Source organism: Mauremys reevesii, linkage group 1, assembly GCF_016161935.1.
Source record: "Mauremys reevesii isolate NIE-2019 linkage group 1, ASM1616193v1, whole genome shotgun sequence".
Lineage (NCBI taxonomy): Eukaryota > Metazoa > Chordata > Testudines > Geoemydidae > Mauremys > Mauremys reevesii.
The window spans coordinates 348,540,005-348,564,681 of record NC_052623.1 but is presented as its reverse complement, the minus strand read 5'-3'; the positions used below and the strand labels follow the sequence as shown (position 1 = coordinate 348,564,681).

Below are 24,677 nucleotides of genomic sequence, written 5' to 3'. Positions count from 1 at the left end.
AACTGACCAAACATTTAAAAAAAAAAAGGAAAAGCGCCGCAGCAGCAGCAAGCCCGCAGCAACGCCTGCGTCTGTAACTCTGGTCTATTTCATTCCCCTGCTGCACAGAGAGAGAGATCGAAAGAGAAAGGGAGTGTGTGTGTCCTGGTAGAATAGGTGGGTCTATGCTTAGGACAATAGGTGGGCTTTCAAAGATCTCGCCGTTTATGGAGGGGCTTGTTTTCGCTTGCCTAAAAGTCAGGTGATAAAGCAGAGAAGTACTCAAACACGTTTCTCTCTCTCTCGCTCGTCCCCTTTCCTCTCTTTCACTGCAGGTGATCAAAGAAGAGAAACAGCTGCAAAGAGCGGAAGATACTGTTGGGATCTCGCTTCTTAGATTTTTGTTTGTTTTCCCTACTATTTTTTCATCTTTTTGGAATCGATTATTATTATTATCGTTTTATTTATTTATTTTTTTAAAAAAACCCACGACAACATCTCTCTGTATATAAACTCACCGCCAACCTTCCCGTTGAAAGTCTGCCCAGCTTTGGGGAGGAGGAAGAGAGGCAGCCCCGCACCGAGATGGAGGTGACTACCGACCAGCCGCGGTGGGTGAGCCACCATCACCCCGCGGTGCTGAATGGGCAGCATCCGGACTCACACCACCCAGGGCTCGGCCATTCCTACATGGATCCAACTCAGTACCCGCTGGCCGAGGAGGTGGATGTACTTTTTAACATCGACGGACAAGGGAATCACGTCCCTTCCTATTATAGCAACTCGGTCCGAGCCACGGTGCAGAGGTACCCGCCGGCCCATCACGGTGAGTTCTCCCCTGCCTTGCCCTCGGGTGGGGACCCCCGCTCGCTGCGCTCAGGTTGACAGTGGGCAGGCTTTCGCGCCGGAAACAGGGCTGCGTTTGTGTGTCTCATCTTAGAAACTGCTTATTTAAAGCATTATAAGCAGCAGGGGCAGGCAGCCAGTGGCTGCTAGCAACTAACAAGGGCGCCTTGAGTTAATCCCAGGAGCACTGTCATCTGCAAAATGTCCTCATGTTGCGTAAAACGCAGGCATGGCCTTTTTGGTGTGGGCCTATTACTAGCTATATATTGCAGATAAATCCTGCCAGAAGCAGCGAGATCGTATTTATTTCTCCCACCAACCAATACAATAAAAATCCCAACCTCGTTGTTATAAGTGGCAAAACTATGCCGCTGCTGAATTTGCGAGTTGGCTTGTCCCAATTAAGTGCTAAAGAGAAAGGAGTCGGTGCAAGTCTCCCCCGCCCCACTCTCAACAGTTAAACGCCATTTGGATTTGTTTGTTAAGTTGATTTTGCCTTTACATTAGAATTCTTTGTAGCATTATCAGTTAATATTAGGGGAGAGGGTGGAAAGAGATGGAAGAGTGACACATGTGTGTGTTCACGCCTGGGATGTTAAATTCACCCTGGATGGGAAAATAATACATTTGCTATTTAAGCCTGGCTTTCTAACCTTGTGCCGCATTATAGTGTGTTATATATTACCGTACATATACTTATACATCTCGTGTTCGGTTAGGATACATCCCATACATGTAATCATGTATGTAGCCGTATATAATGGGAATTTAATGGGAATTTACTATCTAAATCATAATTCAAACACATAGCCTCGCACGCAGCTATACCGGGGAGACACATGTACTGTTTTTACGGGGCCTAAATACATTTCAGGATGAATCGTCTCCTTTCCCCTGTTTAAAAAGAATAATTCAGGCGGTTCAGCCTGTAGCGCTGGAGTTTTCTTTAGGATTAAAAAGCAGGGCATAACCTCGTGAGCCTGGGAGCGATCCCAGTTGTGGCGCACTCTGCAGAAGCCCTAGGTCTGAAATGAATTAGAAAAAAAACCACCCTAAAATAAAACAAAATTGACTGGAAAGGGATGATCGGAATGGAAAAGGCATCGGAGCTAGTCCGGATTCACTGATCTGCGCCCAGGACCTCACCTACTTGTTGAGTGAGCTGCTAAGCGTTACTCGCTGTTCAGTAAATGCATTGTTCTGCTTTTAGAGTCTGTAAAATAATTATTGCTAAGGATCAGCAGCTTTTATCCCCCCCGCCCCAATTTATCAGCAGAAAGTGGAAATGCGGTCTCTCGGATGTAGCCTGAATATTATTTACTACGTTACTTCCTGGATAAGATAATGAATTTTGACCCTTCATGTTCATTTAATCCACCTCCCCTTCCTTTAGCACATTGACTTTAAGTATTGTTCACAAATGGCTAACATGATAAGACACATGCATAGAGATCATATATATAGAGAGAGACTAGATATCATTCTAGCTAGCTATCTGTGTCTCTAAATATTTATCTATTTCGATCTCTGGAGCTTTCTATAGTTAGAATTATCACAATATCTGGCTATAGATTTGAATGCCTCCGTAGAGATCAATATATCGTTAGAACTATCTCAAAAAAGCATAATTTGGCTGCTTTCCTCGGGTTCAGTATGTTTTCCATCATATTTAAAAAAATATAAATTTCATTTTTTTTGCAAGCACATAAAAGGATAAAACGATCATAGTCAACTGCAAAACTTCCGTGCAATATTAGGAAGTGTAGCTGTGTATTTTAAGATAAGGTTTGAACATATCTAATGTAAAGATCTTTTGAGACCAGTGACACGTTGTGTGTGTGATATTGTCCTTATAAAGCTGGCCCAGTCAAACACACACAAGTCCATGTGCGAAAATAGACTAATGGTGAAAAAAAAAAAGGTTATTAACACATCAGTGTCTTCTCCTGGCTCTCTTCTTGTGGACAGAATATCTCCGTGTTTCGTAGTTCACGGTTACTTAAGAGCAGGGAATGAAGAACCCAAGAATAGCTCAAAACTCGCCAGAATGGATTCTCCTTGGAGGGTTTGCAGTTTCATGTGGGATCTTCACTGGAGAGGCCTTGTACGATTGATTGGAGAGGGAAATGTAATAAGGGCTTGACAAATCCATAAGCAATATCCGAAAACTTGAATCCCTTTTGCCCTCCAGCCAACCATACCTGAGCACCGCTCTGGGCCTCGATCCGGCAATAGCTTTTACTATAGCCTCTTACTTTTAGACATAGAGCTCATGCCAAAGGGACTGGGGAGGGGGGTGTATAGTTAAGCCAGTGGGTTCGTTCTTGCAGGATCGCGGCTCTAAGCTCAGTTTTGCTCAGGCCAGCGGGTCCCCGGCTGCTGCACTTTTCTCTCCTGGTTTGACACCCGGGAGCAGAGCGCTGTGTGAGCTGTTTCTTGAGGTTATCACCAGGAGGGCTTAGATGGGGTGACAAAGAGAGCTAGCCTGGGGGTCCTGCATGTGCTGGCCCATCCCAGAAGGAGTGTAACCTGGCCTGCTTCTGTTCTCTCCTAGCAGGGAGCCAGGTGTGTCGCCCACCGCTTCTCCACGGATCTCTCCCTTGGCTGGACGGGAGCAAACCCCTGGGGGGCCACCACAGCGCGTCTCCCTGGAACCTGAGTCCCTTCTCCAAGACCTCGATCCATCACAGCTCTCCGGGACCCCTCTCCGTCTACCCGCCGGCTTCCTCCTCCGCTTTATCCGCCGGTCACTCCAGTCCGCACCTTTTCACCTTCCCTCCGACCCCTCCCAAAGATGTCTCCCCGGATCCCTCCATCTCCACCCCGGGATCCACCGGCTCCAGCCGGCAGGACGAGAAGGAATGCATCAAGTACCAGGTGTCCCTGGCTGACACCATGAAGCTGGAGTCGTCTCACTCCCGCAGCACCATGGCCTCGCTAGGAGCGGCCTCCTCTTCCGCTCACCACCCCATCACCACCTACCCGCCCTACGTCCCAGAATATGGCTCTGGACTCTTCCCCCCCAGCAGCCTCCTAGGGGGCTCGCCTACCGGCTTTGGGTGCAAATCGAGACCAAAAGCGCGCTCCAGTACAGGTAGGGTTCTTGGATTATTAACCCCCGGGAGAGGGAGGGGAAATCTGGAGAGGCCCCTGAACCTTCATGATCAAGACTCAGCTCTGTGTCCAGGCCTACAGACACGCTCCTTCTCTCAAGCGCAGCCCCGGGAGAAGGTGTTTTCAGTCTCCTCCGGGGCATATTATATTGGCCTCCCTACGGGCCAGATCAGCCCCCCCCCCACCACAAGAAACACTGAGCTAGGAGAGGAGGGTGGGAAGCCATGTGCAACAGGACTTTGTAATAAAACAAAGGTGTGTGTGAGGGGGGGGACACATCACAGCTGCCCTAAAGGCTGTAAAAAGTCCCAGCCGAAGTTTGCATCCCGGGATTAATTGGAGGGCAGCGAATCTACCTACCAGTTTGTGGACATGAATCTGGTTGATGTCCCGGCCCTTCCTTGCTTCCAGCAAGGAGGAGAACCAGAAGGAATTGTACCAGTCCCTTTTGCAGCCCCCAATCCACCCCAAGGCTGCTAAAACCAGGGGCTCTGTAACTGGTGGGCTTGAAGTGGCCTGGGACAACAGGGGACTTCAGCTTTACTTTTTTTCTCCCGGGGAGCTGTCACAGAACCCCGACTGCATATATCGGTTCAGTGACTTGCTGGGCAAAGAGGCAAACAGACCAGCTAGGATTTATCCACCCCCCTCTCCCCAAAGAGCCCACTTCCCAGGCTCATCCCCCGCAGCTCAGATGCCAGTTTGTAGCAGCGCTGGGAAAACGTTCTGCAAAAGGGAGTTTTGTTTAGACCGGGCGGCTGGGTGAAATCCCAAAGATTTCACGAGCCGGACTTTGAAAACCAATATATCCCATGCTCTCTCCCTCTGTGTGCAGCAGGGCACGATTAGTCAAAGCTCCCACCCCCCCTTCTGTGCAGGCTGCTGCAGGGCTGCCTGGCAGGAACGCGATCCGTTTTCAGGGTTTTTCCAGGGTGACATTTACTCTGACTGTCTGGGCAGGGACTGTCTCTATTTAGCTGATATGTTCGAGCTAATCCAATTATTTTCAGACTGCTGCACGCGACAGTTGCATTGTTTATCCAACGCCAGGAACTTTAATAGGGTCCGGATGCGGTTAGAGTGACAAAAAACCCCAGACCTGCATGTTCTGTACATGAAAGCAGACTGGGGGTGTGTGAGAGAGAGAAAGAGAGAGATGGAGTGAAACAAAAGAGAGGGAAAGAGAATAGAACAGGAAGGGGAACTTACTGCTGATGTCCAGTGTTAAGGGGAACAAACTGATCCGTGTATCAAGGGGGAAGGAAAGCAAATGGACTCGGAGGGGAACAAAGTCCGGTGCATTCTTGGTTTGATTTTAGACAGCCTATCTGGCGAGCCCCCAGCCCTGAGACCCGGACCGGCAGCTCAGGGAAGAGGGTGCCCAGGAGATGGTAGGGAGGTGGCGTTTGCAGCAGCAGCCGTGCCGCAACCCGCCTGCCCGGTGTGCGCGTCCGGCCAGTCATTTCCAAAGCTTCCCCTCCCCCCCCGGCTCCTTGTTGTTGTTGGCTAGTTTGTTTTTGTTGTCCTGCTGCCACACTCTCTGTTACTTCTAGAAAGGCAGCTGCGGTTTGCAGCACCAAAAGCAGCGCCGGCTTTGTGGTGGGGTTGCCATTTCAACCTCAGCGCGCTGGGCTGGGAAGCCGGGGAGGTGGGTGGGCAAAGGGACTGGAGGTGTCGCAGGTGAAGGAGGGAGAAACGGCTGCTACCTTTGTGGGGTTTTGCTGTTTGCAAATGCGCTACAACAGGCAGGCCAGGCGGCAGCGTTTTGGAAAAACGGTTGAAGGTTGTGGTTAGGGTGCGGATGCCTCTTTTTTTTCTCTCTTCTTCTTCTCTGCACGGATTGTAATGGGCCCCACAGGCCCGGCGTGAATCAAATGAGCCGGCAGCATCTCCTCGCTGCGCCAGCGGCCCCCAGTCCAGCCTGGCTGCTCAGGGAGCCAGCGTCCTTAGAGCAGCGTGGGTGGGGGGGCTTTGCAAGCGGCTGCTGCCATGTTTAAGGTTGTCACGCTGTCACCCGGGTGCCTACACAGAGCGAGCCATTCCCCCCCCCCCCCGGGCTCCCGCAGACCCCGCTTCCCATTGCCCCTGCAGCGGGGCCTCTCCGCAAGCAAACCGCGGAGCGCAACGCTTCCCCCCCCACCGACGGCTGGGCCCGGCCGGGGGCCACGGGTTGTTTGTCCGGAACGTGGCGGCGCGGCCCTAGAACGCGGTGTAGCCGGGCACCAGCGCGAGTGAATGACCCCGGGGCCCGTGCTAGGCGCGATCGGAGCCCCACAGGAGCGCCCTGGCGGCGGGCTTGCCTGAGCTGAGCTCTCGGTGGGGACCTGAGCCCTGCAGCCCTTTCCCCAGGGGCAGGACCCCCTCGGCGCACACACCAAGGGCGGGCTAGCGCCTGCCCCTTTCTGGGTCTGCGGGGAGGATGGCAGGAATCGGGCCCCTGCTTTGCGATTAAGCCGACGCGTTTCGTTCTGAAATCGAAGGCTTTGAAAGCCGTGCGGGGCTCCGGTTCGCGAGCAGCTCTGAGGTTTACAAACCAGCTCGTCTTTTCTTTCAAAGAACGAATGGAAACGAATTGTTTCAGTGCGGGAGGGTGGGTCCTGTACTGTTAGTGGCTAGGTTGGTTCAACAAAGCCCTGAGCACAAAAACCACTCCTGTGACTGTAGCAAAAAAAAACCCCATATATTTCCTGTTCCCAAATGCCTACAAGTAAGCGTTGGGCCATAACTCTTCTGTGTGCAGGGATCAACTTCGATCCTCCTCCTTTTTGCTCCCTGAGCACATGGATTAGTTTGTAGGCGATCATCTTTAACCAAAGGAATAAGCACAATCACCAGGATAGTTTATTATTGAAAGCTCTGGGGATGTGTGGTTAGATTTAAAATTGGTTTGTCTGAACCAAAGCCAGCAGCAAAGCCTAATGTTTGTTGTCGCAATTTCAGCCTGACTTTAGCAAGGTGGGAATAAAGGAGGCGATGGAGACTGCAAGCCAGGGCAATATTAAAGATATTGCTTATTTAGGTTAAACAAATGGCAGTAATACAGGATCAACATTAAAATAGTAGACAGCTGACAACCTCTTTCCCTCCCTGCTTGAGAAAGAAAGGAAATGGGAAGCAGGTTGATAAGAAGGAGAGGAAACAAAATATTTTAGAGCCACAGCACTGGCCCCATATGTGCATTGCGGGGTCCCCTAGGTATCTCTGTTGGAAGACTTAATTAAAAGCCTCATCAACAGAGGAGAGTGACAAAACACCTGTGGGGGTGAGGCACCGAATCTGAGTTTGTTTTCGGTTTGTTTTCCACCAGTCAAGTGAAATACTGTCCCTGTTAATTGAATACGCCAGAAATCGACTGAATCTCTCTCTTCACTGAACCGGTTGCTGATGCTTTTGCTTTGCTGCCTGGCTTAAAAGAAAACACAGACCTCTAGGAACTCCTCATAGGCAGCGCAGGGGCTGGGCTAGGGCTTTCATTCAGGCTTTAAAGCTCGATTGGTGTTGTCAAGCCAAATCGATGCGATTTCGCCGATGCCCTAACTCATTGGAATATACCAAAACCTTCTGGCCTGCCTGCCGAGGCCAGGGATAGAGGGAGTTAGGAATTCTATGGAGCCTTTATTCAAAGGAGCAAGTAGCACTTTGCTGGCAGGACTAGCTTCATTAGTTTCAATGGAACCAGTCCCTAGGTAGGGGCTACTAATGTGAGGAAGGGTTACAGGGTGGGCTTTGATCGACATTAGCGTGTGGGAGAAGCAGTCCCATGTAACTCCCTGCAGCTGGTGCTAGCCAGTCCTGCAGGATCCGGCCCCTCTTTATTTTCCTTGCTAACTGTAATGATCTCCGCGCAGGCTAGTGAACAGTTTCCAGCAGCGCAGACGAAACAAGCCAGGGGCTGATCCTGCCTCCACCGATGGGGAGGGTGGGGAAGGATCGGGCCCCTAAAGCTTTGGGGTTGTGGCTTGTCTGGCCACCAGAACGACAACCCGAGTGAGAAATAACGAACAAAGCGATGGCCGGGGCTTTGCAGAGGGCCTGGGGGAAGGCGATGCGTCGGGGAGAGGGAGCTGAGCTAGATCAGAGGCCTGTCACACTTGTCGCCCCCCCCCACCCCTTTGCTTTCCATAAGTGAACGATGTGCCCTCTTGTTTCCAGAAGGCAGGGAGTGTGTAAACTGTGGCGCTACCTCAACCCCCCTGTGGAGGAGAGATGGCACCGGGCATTATCTGTGTAACGCCTGTGGACTCTATCACAAAATGAACGGGCAGAACCGGCCCCTGATTAAGCCCAAGAGAAGGCTGGTAAGTCCCTTTCCGGAGCTTCGAGCCAGACAGCACTAACTTTCTGTCGTTGTTGTGTTTGATTTCCTCAGCCCAGGATGGCGAGCTTTCTGCAGGGAAAGGGCAGGAGAGCCCACAGACATGTCAGTCTGTACTGAAGAGGGGTTTTAAAGTACGAGCTATAGAGAGACTCTCAGCCCATCCCCCACATTACACTGTGCCTGCCAAGTTACGTACCATTTTTTTTTTTTATATTTGTGCCTTTACAAATCTCTATCTACAGGAATTACTTTAAGGGATGCGGATTTTCTTACATGGGTCTGGGGTGGGGAATAGCGGCTGGAGGAGAAGTGTGGCAGAGCACAAGGTCTGAGAGGCCTCACCTTGAAAGAGTGAGATTTTGAAACCCATTTTTTTTTTAAATTTGAAACCCTCATGGGGGAAATTTGTGCGTTTCTTTCTCCTCCACCCAAGAGGGATTACAGGGACAGCTGGGTTTTAAAGGGACTTATCCTTTCCTTCCCTCCCTTTCTGAACTCAAAAGAGTTTTCAAGTTTATTTGTTGCGGTATTTAGGATGGAGCATGTTATCCACTGTGGTCAACTTCTGCTGATTGGACAACAAATCGCCTTGGTAATTGGCACTGATAGATTCCTAGAATCTAAGGCTGGAAGGGGCCATAGCGATCATCTAGTCCAGCGGTTCCCAAACTTTAACAACCTGTGAATCCCTTTCACTAAAATTTCAAGTCTCGCGAACCCCCTCCTAAAAAATGAATATTTCCAGGGATTTTCTCTTTTACCTGAAAATAAATGATAAAAGCAGCGATCTTGGAAATATAAAATTTGTTTTTATGACATGCTTATTACACGCTATTTATTATTATTTATAATTACAGTATTTTTATTACATTAGGAAAACGGCAACACTCTTCCAGATCTCACTTTCATAGCTTGTATCACTTTGAATAAGCCTGTTATAAGACAAGGCTCCTATGTTTCATCAAGGAGTATCAGATGAAACAGCATGAAGGTATTTAAGAAGCCAACTCAAAGAGTTCCTCCTACATAAGCATTCAGGTCTTGAGCAGTCCAGGCAAACAACGCACGTTACAACAAAGCTTAAACTTGTTCTTCATAATAATTTAAAAAACAATCCTAGCTGCCTATTTAATTTAAAAAACAGCAAAAAAAATCCACTTCCCTTTCCATTTCTTATAAGAAGTCTTGAAATTTAAATCTCCTCAGTGTGATAGATATGCTTGCTTTGATCTGCTTAGCTCTTGGAAGTCCAGGGACTCTGTGCTGCTAGCCCCATGCTGCCCGGGGTTCCTAGGGACAGCTCTGTCCGCCATTAGGGAATTTTTTCCCAAGAATCCTCTGTAAGGTTCACGAACCCCAGTTTGGGAACCACTGATCTAGTCTGACCTCCTGGAAAACACAGGTCAGTGAATGTCCCCAAAAGAAGTCCCAGGGCAAATCTTCTAGAAAAAAACAACCCCTCTTGATTTAAAAATGGTCAGTAATGGAGAATCCACCACAACCCTGCATAAATTAGGCCCCAATCCCACAAAGGATTGCACCCATGCTTCAATTTGGGCCCCATCCTCCATCGCCCTGGCATAGTCATTTGCATCAGTGCAACGTGGGTGTAAAATGCTACCGTTCCGGTCCGGTAGGAGTTTTACACCCACGGGTGTAAACGAGGACGCAGGGTGTAGGGCAGAACCTGTGAGTAATGACACTGAAGTGAATGGTGTGTGTAAAGTTAAGCATGTGCCTCAGCCCCCTCCGAGGGCACCGAAATAAATGCCTCATTCCATTAAATAATGGTTTCAGGTCTTGTAACTGTAATACGCATCATATGTTTAGCATCCCCAGTGATCTGTCTGTGGATTTCCTGGGAAGCCACAAAAAGTCTGGAAGGCCTGGCTAATGATCATGCAAGCAACAAGGCGGGGGGGGGGGGGGAGGTGGGAGTGGGACAAAACTCTGTTCCCTCCCTGGGAAGTGACTGCATGTTTAGAATGAAGGAACATTTAGTCTCATTATTATTATTAAAAATGCTGACAGTATGCTGGCTGCTGTTCAAAACACAGAGGAAAGTGTGATTCCTGCCCCATGGTACTTAACAGCAGAATTAACAGACAGAATAATACAACTCCCCTTAAAGCCCAGATCCTGCAAACACTTAGGCCTCTATCCTGCAAATCATGCTTAACTTTATGCACAGCGAGTAAGCCAGTGGGTTTGTGCAGGGCACGTGCGTAGTTTTGCTCAAGTGACTAGTCCCATTGATTCCAGTGGGATTACTCACATGAGTAGAGTTACGCACGCACCTACGGCCCCAGTCCTGAAAACACTAAGGCCTTGTGTACACTTATCGGGGGTTCAACATTTGGCGATCGATGCATCGGTGGTCAATTTAGTGGGTCTAGTGAAGACCCGCTAAATTGACCGCAGATCGTTCTCCTATCGACTCCTGTACGAGAAGCGCAAAGGGAGTTGACAGGAGAAGGTCTCCAGTCGACATGGCGTAGGGTGGACCCCGCAGTAAATACTCACATAGCTGAAGTTGCGTAACTTAGATTGATCTCCCCTCCATAGTGTAGACAAGGCCTAAGGCGCCTGCTTAACTTTATGCCTGTGACTCGTCCCATTGAAGTGAATAGGACTATTAACATATGCAAATGCTACGTCTTTTTTGGGACCAAGTCCTAAATGACCAGAGGAAAGATAACACTGCAAGGAGAAATGCAGTTGTCTTGGACTGGACATGTAGGTTTGGGGACAGAGGGATAAGTTCCCCGGTATATCCTCCTCTCTCAAACACTGCACAGTACAGGCAATACTGCTCCACTACTTACAATGAACTTTTCCCTTAAAAGAAACTGTTGGTCCTACTTAACGGAGTCTCTTTCCTGCCCTTATTAGAAAAAGGAAAAACTTTCTAGGGAGGGAAGTGCTTGTAGGCTTTTGATTTTGGGAAGCTCCAGCCTCCATGCCCCTCCCCCCTCTCCATTCCCCTGTCTTAAACACACACACATTTTTCTGTCTTTATTATTTTTTTTCTTTCTCTCTTCATGTGTAAAGCTAACTTCCTAGGAAAAAGCTGCCGGATATCTGAGCACTGGAGATAACCCATAAACAACAGCTCTGCTTCCCCAACCCAAACACCGAGGAGTTTGAATGTATTAGAAGGAGAAGGGGCTTGAAAAAAACCCCAAAACAAAACCCCAGGCAGCTGCAAGGTGTGCTCTCAAAGCAAGTGTGATCACACATCAAAGACTGCTCTGAATCATCCCAAAGCTGCACTTACAAAAAAAAATATATATATCCTGTGTTGTGCCCTTAAAATGAAGTCGCCTTCCTCCCCTCCAAAAAAAGTCCCTGCAGTTTGAACATGGTCTGTACTAACTGGTGACATATATAAATGTTAGATTTCTAGATTTTTGCCTTTCCCTTTTCTATATAAACTGAACAAAGTAAGCACTCTGCCTCCATTTGATACCACATTACTTTTTGCCAAATTTCCCCAAGAAGGCAGATGTCAACAGAGCTGTGACTTATATTTGCATTTCATTATGTATTTAAAAAAAAAAGGCGTCTGTGGCTCAACTTGATCTGTTCTAACTATCAAAAGGAGAGTGAGAGAGACAGGCTGGGCGTGTGGTTAAGGCACAGGATCTAGGATGTATTTCTCTCGCTCCCGCAAGCTTCCTGTATGACCTTGGGCTAGTTTCAGAGGGTCTGATCTACAGCCCATTGAAGGCAAAGACAGGACACCCCCACCCAGCTCTGACTAAAATCAATGCAGGCTTCATTTATGAGAGTTGGATCAGACTAATAACCTTTGTGAACCATAGCGCCTAAAACCAGATCTACTTAGTTTCAGAGGGTAGCTGGATTCACTAGTGAATGGAAAAGCGCTTTGAGATCCTCCCCCAGGAGATGCTCTATAAGTACAAAGTATTGTTGTTGTGCATTCTGCCAGGGAGGATTTGTATCTGCAGGACATGACATGGTAATCTCACACTCCAGTTGTACTACGTACAATTAATTTTGGGCTTGCTCATTTTCATTGAAATCAGTGAGAGTTTTCTCATTGACATCAATGGGAGTAGGAGAAGACCCTGAGTTCTGTTATTTTTTAGTATTTATTTTCAGAAAGAGATAATTATGCAAGAATAATGCTTTTTTTGGCCTTTAAATTACATTTATCATGAGGATTTTTGTGTCGTGTGGAATTACTGATTGTGAACATCAGTGGCATAGGGCACAAAACCGCAAAATGTCTCCAAGGGAGACATTTCCTCTTGCATGGGCTGAGTCAAATATCACTGGTTTTACATATCCCCAGGGGCCCAATACTTCAGGCCTGACAAGGGTAAAACTCCCACTGAAAGCCTAGAGCCTGGTGCTGCTCTTGCTCCACTTATGGAATGACCATTGGAGAGAATGGGAAATGAGCCTATGCAGAAACTGAAGCATCAGTCCCCACGTCAGTTTTCGACTCCGATCCTACAAATGCTGACACACACGCTTAATTTGAATTGATTTCAGTGGGATTCTTCATATGCTTGAAGTTAAGCATGTTCCTCAGTATTTGCAGGACTGGGGCTTTAGATTTGCCCAAGAAAGGACTGCAGGATCAGAAATCAACACACGCGCGTGCACACACACTTTTCCCTTTGCCTAGCAAGTATGTGTCTGCAGTTCATATTTTTGTAAATCTGAATATACTCACTTCAGAGCATGCAGACACCTGGCATAATTTTTTAAACAATTTGGAGTGTTAACATTTATTTTCTTTGCAATTTTTGCATTGAAAAATCTGTTATGATGGGCTAAAAAGAATTCCCACATTAAGAAAATAAACCTAGGTCTTGTCTACGCTTACCGGAGGTTTTGACGCATGGCGATTGATGCATCAGCAGTCGATTTAGCGAGTCTAGTGAAGACCCGCTAAATCGACCGCAGATTGCTCTCCCGTCGACTGCTGTACTCCACCTGAATGGGAAGCGCAGGGGGAGTTGATGGGAGAGCGTCTCCAGTTGACATTGCATAGTGTGGACCCCGAGGTAAGTAGATATAAGTATGTCGACCTCAGCTACATTATTCACGTAGCTGAAGTTGCCTAACTTAGACTGGTCTCCCACTGTAGTGTAGACAAGGCCCTAGACTGCAACTGATTGTTTACTTCACATGTTGCCTAACATACTACTACTCTGCATGGGCTCCCCTGTTTAAAAGTTTGCCAGTCAGATCTCTTAATTAATCCTCATTTTCCTTAATGAGATCAGAGCAAAACTACCCTTTCCTTTATCATGATCATTAGCCATATTTGCATCCCACCTTGGCTTCACTCTTTTCTCTTTTTGGTAGCCTGGACTTGGCAGAAAATGTAATGTTTGCATGTTAGTTTTAGCACATTTAGGTCCCAATCCACAGCCCACTAAAGCCAATTGGAAACTTTTTGGTGCTTGGGATGAGGTCCTCAGAGCTTGATTCTTTAGTCTGTGGGAGTTTCCATTGAGCAAAGTCTAGGTTCAGGATCTCAAGACTCCTTGAAGTCAATGTGACCAGGATTTCATCCACAGTGTTTTTCCAGTTATAGCCCATCACATGCAGACTAACAGTTAAAACCAAATTAAATAGCTTGAACTACAGACAAATTGCTGCATATCTTCCCTACTTTGTATACACAACTAGGACCTGATCCGTGCATTCCTGACATACCCTAAGCTCCCATTGGCTCAGATCGTGGCAGCCCCTTTGTATTTGAGCATGGCAAGTGTTCTAAGCAGGTTATTGTGTGTGTATGTATTTACTTTATGTTTCACGCTTCTTTTGTCTAAATAATGAAAATCCCAACCAGCCAATAAACAAAGGACATGTAATGCCCAATAAAACAGCCCCTCCCCCATCTCTTGACTTCCCACACAACCTTTAATTATTATTTAAGTTGTAACATGACCTACCAAAAGCCAGGAAATTCACAGTTAAAGTGAACACTACCCCTAATGTCCACGTTTGAGTTTAAGATTTGTTGTATAATAGTGTCCAGAAATTTAGTGGTTTTTAAATGTTGTACGTGCTGTGATAGACAGCTGGAGTGGGTAGTGGGGTAAATGGCTAGATTAGTGGCACAAAGAAGAGAATTAAAACTCAGTTTCTCAAGGTGCTGAGTGGTGCCGAGCTCCAGCAAAGCACTTAAGCACATGCTTAACTTTCAGTTCATGAGTAGTCCCTTTGAAGCCAATGAATAAGTGTGGAATCAGAGCCCAGTAACCATTTAATGTTTGAGAGGGGCAGAAAGGACTTTGGCTTTAAAGATCTTATTTGAAAGCCTAAGGCCTGGTCTACACTACGAGAATAGTGTAGCTGAAGTCGACATATCTTAGGTCGACTTACCTCGCGTCCTCAGAGCGCAGGGTCAACTGCCACCACTCCCCCGTTGACTTCGCTTCCGCCTCTCGCCACGGTGGAGTACAGGAGTCGAAAGTCGATGGCAGACTGATCGGGGATCAATTTATCACGTCTACACTAGATGCGATGAATTGATCCCCGATAGATCGATCACTACCCGCCGATTCAGTGGGTAGTGTAGCCATACCCTAACACATGACAAAGTGTAAGGAGCTCAGTTTATCCGTCGCAGATGGATGGAGTGGAGTAAAATGGTAAAAGTTAATTATAACATATTATAACAGTTGTTAATTATAACATATGTATAAAAGAGGGAGTACATTCCCAAATGTCCTTCTAAATTCTTATTTTACAAGTAATGAAAATGGTTCTTTTTTTCCTTTTCTTATATGGCTTCTATAAAATGATGAAGTCTTATTTCAGATCTATAAATACTCAAATGAACTGAAATGTTTGGCTTAAAATTACGTGATTGATAAATCAGCTGCTGCCACCTTAGCTGAAATATGAGTTACAAGATGGAGCCTGTGCAGTAATTCTGTGCGCTTCAATGTGAGTGAAGTCTACAGGACAGAGCCTTATTTGGGGCCTGATCCTGCATTCTTTGCACATCCAAAACGCCCAGTGACATCTGCGTTTTGAATGTGCTTTAGGGTCTGATCCAGTACCCAATGAGGTCAACGCGAGGCTTTCCGTTGACTTCAGTGGTTGTTAGTTTGGGCCCTAAATGCAGAATCAGACCCACGGGCGCCTGAAAGTTTTAAAATGGAAAAGCCTGATGGCATTTAAGTAATGTTTTCCCCTCTGAAACGTGATCTGCCAGAGCTGCTGTTTTGGATGATTTCTTCTGGAGGTTTGGCACTCACCGTAGGCCCCCAGTGCCGTTCCTATATAATTTGGGATGAACGCACCTTGGGGATTTTAAGAATTACTATTTGTTCTCACGAGTCATTTAGCAACGTGCAGTAGTTTTGTCCAGTTTCTGTTTGCTGGCTCAGTGGTTTTGCTGATTGAATCTTTTTAATACGGGGGCTTTTTTTTTCTCCCACTCTACCTCAGTCTGCAGCAAGACGGGCGGGCACATCCTGTGCAAACTGTCAGACCACCACCACCACGCTGTGGAGGAGAAATGCCAATGGTGATCCTGTCTGTAACGCCTGCGGGCTCTATTACAAGCTGCACAATGTAAGTGTAACTGTAACTCTCGTAAGGAAGCTTCTGTTTCAGGCACGTACATTAAAAATTCTCCCGAACTTAAAGGGCCCCCATCCTGAGAGGTTCTGAACACCCGCTTATCCCTTTGGGACCTGCCAGGATCAGACCATTAGCCAGGATGAGGAAACGCTCCCCGTCCCCTCCTTAATGATTTTGATTAAAATAGAATTGATGTAACAGGACCTGGTTTGAAGCCTTATTAGACAGGCCCACAGGTCAGTAACGATATACCTTTACCGTGCGCAAGCCAAGAAAGGAGGAGTTTCTCAACAGAGAGTGATATTATCTACTTTGTGTTGGACTCCGCACACTGGAAAAGACAACATGCCATGTTGCAAACTGATACGCTTTGGATGCTGAGTCCGGTTCCTTGAGAAAATATGAACTCAGGACAAAAATAACACACCAGACATTATTTCTTAGGCCCCTCCTTGCTTCCTTCTCCCCCACCCCCCCACTCAGAAAGGTAGCTATAATTGCCGGGATGGTACACTCAATTCCTAAAATGAAGAGGATTTGATTTAGTTAGTGGGATTTAAGAGTCTGCTAAACCTGTGCTGTGAATTTTAAAGCGCTGCTTGTGGAAGGGAAGGGGAAATGAATGAAATGTCTGGTAGATTTAATCTAATAGCTTCATGCAAAGCCAGCTCACCTAAACCAGGGATGCGTGCCCTAAGGAAAGCGCTAAAGGGATCTGGAAAGAATTATACCAATTATTATTATTATTATTTTATTTTATTTGATTAATTAATAATAGACTTTTAAGAGTCACACTGTTACATTCATTACATACATGGAATACTACTACTACTAATAATAATTAATGTAAGAAAGAAGGCAAAGATTTACAATTGCTTTGCTTTGATGTCACATTTTTTTGGAGTGGTTGTTTGCTTTATGTTTCATTTAGAAATACTGAGCTGAGTGTAGCTGGGCCATCATTTCCATTTAATATTCAAGCTGTTTTGTCTCTAGGGATGAGAGAACCAGTTTGGGTAAAATAAAAAATGACCAAAATCTTTGCCCAAGCCTAGCCATGCCTCCCTTATTGAGCACGGGACAAAGTTTGGTCACTCTCCCCATTCGTTTTCATTTTCACGTATCTCCACCCTCCTTCGGTCTCAAGGAGTGAATGAAGGGCACCACCCTCTTCCATTGCCTCCAATGGCAGCTGGCTCCAGGAATCTGTAGTGAAAACACTGAACTGTCCCATGGTATTTCCAGTCCAAGAGGGATCAGAAAGTAGCAGGGATCTCAGGAGAGAATTTGTTCTTGTAAAGTTTCCAGTTCAGTCACGTGTATCCGAACACTCGGGTTCCTATCCAAACCTGTCTGGCTTTTGCTGGTTCACTCACCTCTTCATTTTTTTATGACTATGCATCCTGTGTGTCATGGACCTGATCCAGGCACCCCCACCCCCCCCAGATCCAAATTTTGGGGAAGTTCAGATTCAGCTGTGAAATTTGTGACATGGGGCACATCACTCATGCTGAGCAGATTAGAACCACTTTCACATTCTTTAAAAACATCTTCAGCTGGTGACAACAACCCAGGTGGTGGCTATAGTACATGGGCCAGATTCTGATACTCTTTACTCAAGTATCAAGTCGAGTGGCATCTTGCTCTCAGTGGATCTGTTGGCTTAAATGGGACTGCTGGTGGAGTAAGATACTGATCAGCAAGAGTTTCAAAACTGGCCGTTAATGAATAAGATCCTCTTTCCTCGTGGATGATGTCCAGTTGCAGCTCTGTCTTTAGCCCTGATGGGAAAGGGAAGGTAGCAACTCCCAGCACTTCTTTTCACTCGAAAATACCACCCCCCCTCCCAGATCTAAAGATCTTTGACTGCAAGGTTTTATTTATTAACACCTTTCTCCTGCCCAGACAATGTAAGAGCCTCTGACTGCAAAGGCCCTAGCGTGTTATGGAGGTTAGGGAGATAAGCGAATACCAGCAAAGAAACCAAAGCAGAGGGAACATAGGTGGGAGAAGGCAGGCTGTGAAAGCAGATACCTGGGAGTGTGGTGAGGAAGAGGGCAGGAAGGCAGCATCCCGTGTGGTGACTGATTTCCATGATGTGCTGTAAAGCATTGGGAGTTTTGCTGAGTTGCCTTCAAGCGGAGGCCACCTCCTTTGCTGTCTTTCTGGGAGGCAGGATCAATAAGATTGTGTTAACTGTCTTGTGAATAGCACCAGACTAATCCTTCAGTCAATGCTTTGCTACAGAGGGGGCCAGTTATGGCAGGTGGGCAGGCTTCCTCTAGAGGCAAATATATTTATAAGAAAGTGTAGAGATCCTCAGGTGCTGCAAAGGGACATCACTGAAGTTGATGGAGGAACACCAGTTTGCACAGGCCGAGGATCTGGCCATGTGCGTTTTTAAACCAGCACTAGTTTCCAGTGAGCGGTGAGACAGAAGTCTGTACGTCTCTGGGTCTCATCAGATAAGTCCATTCTTAACCAGTGCTATGAGTGTCTAGTAAGCTGTGGTGATCAATATGAATTTAAGGCCCCCCTGTCCCTCCAAAGAAGCATTCAACATCTTTTAGTGTGGGCACTGTGAGGAATAGTCACTGAATATAATGGATCAAATATATGGAATACGTTTTTCACTGTTCTTGCATTTTTCGTGTTTTTATTCATGGGTTTCATTCAGACCTTTAAACTGTTGTCTGTTTAGAGCCCACTCCTGCAAATGATCTGTAGGGAAAACTCTCAATGAGACCAATTCCATGGCTGGCATGATAGCAGGGCTGGGTCCTGGCTAATACAGCAAGGGAATAATATTGACGCTATTCCCTGACCCTCCTGGTTATGCTAATTTATTTTTAGTGTTCCACTAGACTCCTGCCGGTAAAGCAAACCCAATTGCCTGGAGGATGTTAGTAATAATAGTCTTGGGACTCATTCCTGTTTCTGTTGAAGTCACTGGCAAATGTCCTATTGACTTTAGTAGGACCCATTAACAATCATATTGATAATTATTAATATTGCACATTTATAGGGTGCCTTCTGGGATCCTCAAGTGCTTTCTCAGATACAGGGACTCCTAGAGATTAACTGAACATTATAATGACTAAATCTGCTGCAGCCACAGAGCACCATTGAAGTCAATGGCAAAAATCCCACCGTCTTCAGTCTGAGCAAGATCAGACCTATAATATATAAGACTATCCAGAGGCGACGCGGGGGGTGGGGGTGGGGTTTGAGGTGGGGGGAGGGGAGCATGCAGAGTCACAGCACCCGCCCACCCGCCCAGATTTGGTGCTTGGCTTGTACTGAGCATGCTCACATGGACTGAGCATGCTCAGTAACAGTGCTGAAGCTGTCTGCCCTCACTTTGCCCCCCCACTATGGGCAGGCATGGGTCATCTCTGACTATTCTATCTGTCTGATGTATTGAATCTGGGGCTTTCGGGGCCGATCTTGCCGCATTGAACTTACATGCAATATTCCCTAGAAGTAGGATTAGGCCTGATTGACTTCAAAGGGAGTGGAGGATGCTCAGCACCCTGCAGGAGGCCCTCTGCATCTCACAGGATCGGGCTCACAGAGCTCAAGCGTGCACCCTTTTAAATGTGTGAGCTGCCACTGACTTCAAAAGGTGCAAGTGCTGACCCTTATTTCGCAATAGGTGAAAGCTACAGGCCAGCAGAACAGTGTGTCCCAAGGACAGAATTAAAGCAGAGAACATATTTCCTTGCAGGACTGCCCATAATTAATGGGATCCATCTGAAATGAATGATTTTCATATACATGTGTTTGGCCCATTTCTATTATTATGCTACTCGAAATAATCTCTTATTTAGCATGTGTTTCACTTTTACTGCAGAGGTAATTTTGTTGAAAAGGGAGCCGTGTCCTAACCTTTGGACCTCATGTTTATGTGCAGTGGAAACAGAGAAAGATCCGTGGGTTCAGTTCCTAGGGGTGACCTTTTAATTATACTGCAACTACATTTTAAAGTCAGTGGAAAACCAAAATCTCTTTCTATCCTGCCACTGGGATCACAGCAAAATTCAGCCTCGGGTCTTTCCTGCTGGATCACCAAGGGCACCTGTGTATAGCACTTGCACATGGCGCATATTGCATGTGATCTTGCCGCGAGGAACTCACGAGCGCTCACTCTGCTGGGAGAAATGGGGACCACATGTTCTGGTGTCCCCCACCCGGTGTTGGTGGAAAGTGCAGAACTGACCACCTTGACGGCAGTGGTCTGTATATCTACCGAACACGTACGGTGTGGTCAGGAATGGTGCCCACTGTCCCCAATACTCTTCAAACCTGAGTGTCCTTAGAAGGAAATGGGTAGCTCACATTCTGTGCTCGTTCAGTCCCAGGCCTCTCTGTTGTCAATTGGCAGCCTCATTAGCAATCTAATGGGAATGCTTCTCCGCTAGGAACTGGGGGTGACACCACTGACTCATTTGAAATAGGCCATCAAACAGACTCGGATGATAGCAACTTTTGATTACTACTGGCCTGGACTGGATTTGAGCCAGCATTCTGCAGGTGAAAAGCTTCATCTCTCAGAGGTTCCAGTCCTCTGAGTTACAAATTGAGAAGCAGGCTGGTCTTGTCATTAAAGGTGCTAGACTGGGACCCATGTAAGCATGGTCCTTTTCCTGGCTTTTCCATAGGCTTCCTGTCTGATCTGGGCCTCAGATCCTCCGCTATAGAATGGAGATAATACTAGCCCTACCTGAGTGGACTATTGCATACATTAGTTAATAACTCATGTGCTATGGTGGAGAGCACCATGCGATAGCCTGCAAACAAGAAGGTACATTTTCCTATAGTCGTAAATAATGGTCACAATGGTGCAGGAATTATGTTTTTACACCTTTATTTGTCATCAGTTACTAGAGGTGAGAGAATAATTTGCGATGGATAATTTATCAGATATATTTAGCCTCTTTTCCCGCTGGCATGATATTCACCAGCTGATTGTGATTCCCTCAAATATTCCATTAATAGTAATATTCAAAGTGATCTGGTTAATATTTTGGGGGTTTTGTTGAACTCTCTGGATGGAGCATAGTTTGCTGTGGGTGAAATTCATCCCTGTGCAGAGAAGTCAGGAAAAGGCCTTTGCATCACTTAAGTCCCAGCTAAGCCCTTAAACCGTAAGTGGGACTTATGTGGGACATGTGTCTGATACTGGCCTCTGAATAGAGATGAATTTCAGCCTGTGAGAATTAGATATTCTGCATTTCCTTCTTGCGCTTAGTTGTGGTTGGTTCGATAAGTCACATGGTATTGTTTCTCTTCCCTGATTGGATGTGTGAATTTCACTTCTGGTGCAAATGTTCATGCATGAGAATTTAATGTTTGGGTTTTCTGCAAATATTTGTGTGTGTGAATTTTAAATTTGCTTCCTGCCAATGAAACTCAGATCAAGGAAATGTCTGCAGAAAAGGAACACACAAAAAGGAGTAAGCATGTCGAAAGCAAATTTATTAAAAAAAAATACCAATAATACTTTTTGCTCATGTTTTGCAGTATTTTCCCAGTCCTATGATGGTGACAAGAGTATTTTAGGTCCTTTGTAGACACGATTGAGATTTAATTATTTCACTGGATATTAGCTTTAATGATTTTAAATTTGCCTTAACAAGAGGCCTTGAGGGTTGAGATAGTGCCTTTAAGGACTATATGAGCTGATACTCCCTAGCTTGTTTTGCAGATGCACTCCAGTTACCTAGTGTCCTGGAACATGGTAACCTAAACCTTTTGGTCACTGGAAGTTACATACATTAATCTTGGCAACCATGAAACCCTACCAGCTTTTTTTTGCACATGCCCCCAAAAGACTCGTTCGGATCTGGAATTTGGTTGGCCGTTTCCAAGGTCTTAATGATGTGTCGGTGATGAGTTCCATGGTGATCGGGGGAGGAGGGACAGCAGCAAAAAAAACAATAAAAAAATAATTGATTTTTGTTTAGATTAACAGACCCCTGACTATGAAGAAAGAAGGAATTCAGACCAGAAACCGAAAAATGTCTAGCAAATCCAAAAAGTGCAAAAAGGTCCATGACAGCCTGGAAGATTTCCCCAAGAGCAGCTCCTTTAACCCCGCCGCCCTCTCCAGACACATGTCCTCCATCAGCCACATTTCACCTTTTAGTCACTCTAGCCACATGCTGACAACGCCGACACCGATGCACCCGCCATCCAGCCTCTCTTTCGGACCTCATCATCCTTCCAGCATGGTCACTGCCATGGGTTAGAGACAGAGTCCCCCTGCTGAATGCTTACAGTCTCAAAATGAGATTTACTTTATATACTTGCATTTTTGCAGGCGTGTTGTTATCCATTTGAAGCCCAAAACAAATGGATAAAAATTAAAAAAAAAATGTTATTTGAAGGCATAAAAGAAAAAAAAAAGGAAAAAAAAAAAGTGATGTTTGCCACTTTTTAAAGGAACTCACTATGGTGTCTGTATTCTCAACCTCTGAATCTGGACTCCATCTGTGAATAAGCCATTCAGACTCATCTTCCCTATTTAACAGGGTCTCTAGTGCTGTGAAAAAAAAAAGCTGAACATTGCATATAACTTATATTGTAAGGAATACTGTACATTTGAGGAAGACTTTATTGCATCTGGGTAAGCTGTAAAGACAGGCATGAAGGACTCAGAGGAAAATTTTTCTAAAGGCGCATGGGGAGGAGAATAAAAATGCCGACTGAGAAGAACCAGGTCTAATGAACGAATGGACAAACTGCCAGTCGTGTCCTCTCTCTCTCTCTCTCTCTCTGGCTGGCTCAAGTTGTTTGATGCATTAACTAACTAACTAACTAAAAGCTGTAGGCAGATCATTCATTCAAGGCACCAGGCCTTCTACATAGGAAGTAATAATGGTTTTGGGGCAATCAGTGTTAACATATGGATATTGCCAGCGAGGGTTTTCAGATAGCCATTCTTCAGGCCTATACGCATTGTGAACAAGTTCCTGTAATTGTTGTTTGTATGTATAATTCAAAGCACCAAATTAAGAAAGATGTAGATTTATTTCATCCTATAATACAGACTGAATGGTTGTATAAATTTATTTACTGCTAGTGTTAAGACCTGTTTTTATTTTATTTTTTTTGGTTTTGTTTTGTTTTCATATTTTTTCCCTCTTTTTTTTTTTGGAGAATAAACTAGATTAAATTCTGTTGACTTACAGGCGTTTTGTGCTTGGCGGTGTGTGGAAGGGGATTCTTTTCGTTTTTGTTTTGATGATATTTATTAAATAGCTTTCCTGGGTATGGGCGACGTGTATCTTTTTCAGCTCCTTTCGACGGCCAGTGCAATGTTTGCGGTGGTTTAAAAATAAAATAAAATAAATGAAGTGCATGTTAGAGTGACCCACTGTTCAGTGTCTGTTACAGATCCCCTCATTTGCAAAGCATATGACTCTGCTGCAGCTCCCAGCTAGGCGAATCATTCCTTTCACTTATGCTTTAGAAGCTTATGTGGCCGAGATGGCAGGTTCAAGCCCCTGTGCTAACCACGATAACAAATGTACGATGAGGAATTTAGTGGGGAGGTTTTCAAAGGTACCGCTAGCAGAGAGGTACCTAACTCTGCTTTAGGCCTTTAAAAAAAGGCCGCGGGACCTTTGGAAAAAATCCTGTATGGTAATAAGCTTTCCTCATGTTCTGTGCTAGTGATTGCTGCCCTAAAGCACCTCCTTATGCAATGAGACATTTTGTACAGTCTAAAGTCCAGATCCTAGAGTGAGCTCTGCGTGGACAGAGCCTGCATTCCTGCTGAGCCTCAGAGAAGTAGATGGAGCTTATTGCAGAAGCAGGAATCTTAACAGTATACAAAGGATGATGATGAAATCTATATTGCCAATCCCTAGCCATCAAAAATCATGAGCCAGGTCCCCAAAATTCAGGAGATGAACTTGAAAATATTGAGATTTAAAATAAATAAATACATTTGGGGGTCTTTTAACTTGCTTTCTGGTGTTTGAGTCTTTAGAGTTCATGTTTTTCCAGTGTTTCTCCACAAAGATGGGGGCTGGAAGCTTTAAAAATAAAGTTGAAATTTTACATAATCACATGACTCCAGGAGGTGGGGCTTTAAGAAAAGCACCGCACATCCTGAAACTTGTGATACAATGGCAAGGGTTGGCAACACTGTCAGGCTTGTAGACCTCATAGCTGTCATTAAACAAAAATAATATTCAACTCTCAACGAAGATGACTTGCAAATTGATTATTATACCCCGACGGTGGCAACAGCTGAATTCCTTTTACCTACAAAGTAGAAGCCCTATCTCGCAGCCACTTACATGACTAATGCTTACTCATTCAAGTCGTCCCATTGGGCCAAACTGTGCTGTCGGTGATACTGGGCTGAACTCAGAGTAAGATTTACACCAACGTACATGAGATGAGCATTAAACCCATTGGGCTTGCTTCAGCTTTGCTCTGAATTGTGTGTAACCATTTACTCCAATGCAAAGTGGCTATAAAATACCATTCTGATCTGGGAACATGTCATACACGTGTTGCACTGGGTACCTGACTATACCCAGGGCAACAGGGGCAGGTTCATTGACTTCAGTGGGCTTACTCACAAGAGTAGGAATTTCTCATGTGAGCAAAGGGTTGCAGGATTGGGCCCACGGTTCCTGTGAGTAACGTTCAAGATGACAATAGAGTGGGCCAAAGAAGACTTTGATTTGTTGTTTTGTCTTTGTTTAGCTTCTTCCTCCCACCTGCTTCCAAATAACTATAGCCGAAATAAGTCTACATCACAACTGAGGAATGACCGGGGTGTATATGGCACACACAGTAATGATTTTGTAACACTGGCTGG

At 45.8% G+C, this 24,677-nt stretch overlaps 1 protein-coding gene across 7 annotated transcripts in view; it reads left to right on the top strand.

The window, feature by feature from the left end:
* GATA3 (GATA binding protein 3) overlaps positions 1-24,414 on the top strand; it is a 34,469-nt gene extending 10,055 nt beyond the window's left edge. For 2 of the 7 annotated variants that reach the window (XM_039519544.1, XM_039519543.1), the window contains exons 2-6: positions 315-805; positions 3,380-3,919; positions 8,092-8,237; positions 15,704-15,829; positions 21,805-24,414. In XM_039519544.1, the coding sequence (XP_039375478.1) occupies positions 565-805; positions 3,380-3,919; positions 8,092-8,237; positions 15,704-15,829; positions 21,805-22,089 (1,338 nt within the window). In that variant the 5' untranslated portion in view covers positions 315-564 and the 3' untranslated portion in view covers positions 22,090-24,414. Of the gene's footprint in view, positions 1-314; positions 806-3,379; positions 3,920-8,091; positions 8,238-8,308; positions 8,389-15,703; positions 15,830-21,804 lie in introns of all 7 variants that reach the window. The other 5 variants (XM_039519547.1, XM_039519545.1, XM_039519548.1 and 2 more) reach the window with 5 other exon arrangements.
* Positions 24,415-24,677: the final 263 nt, after the last annotated feature.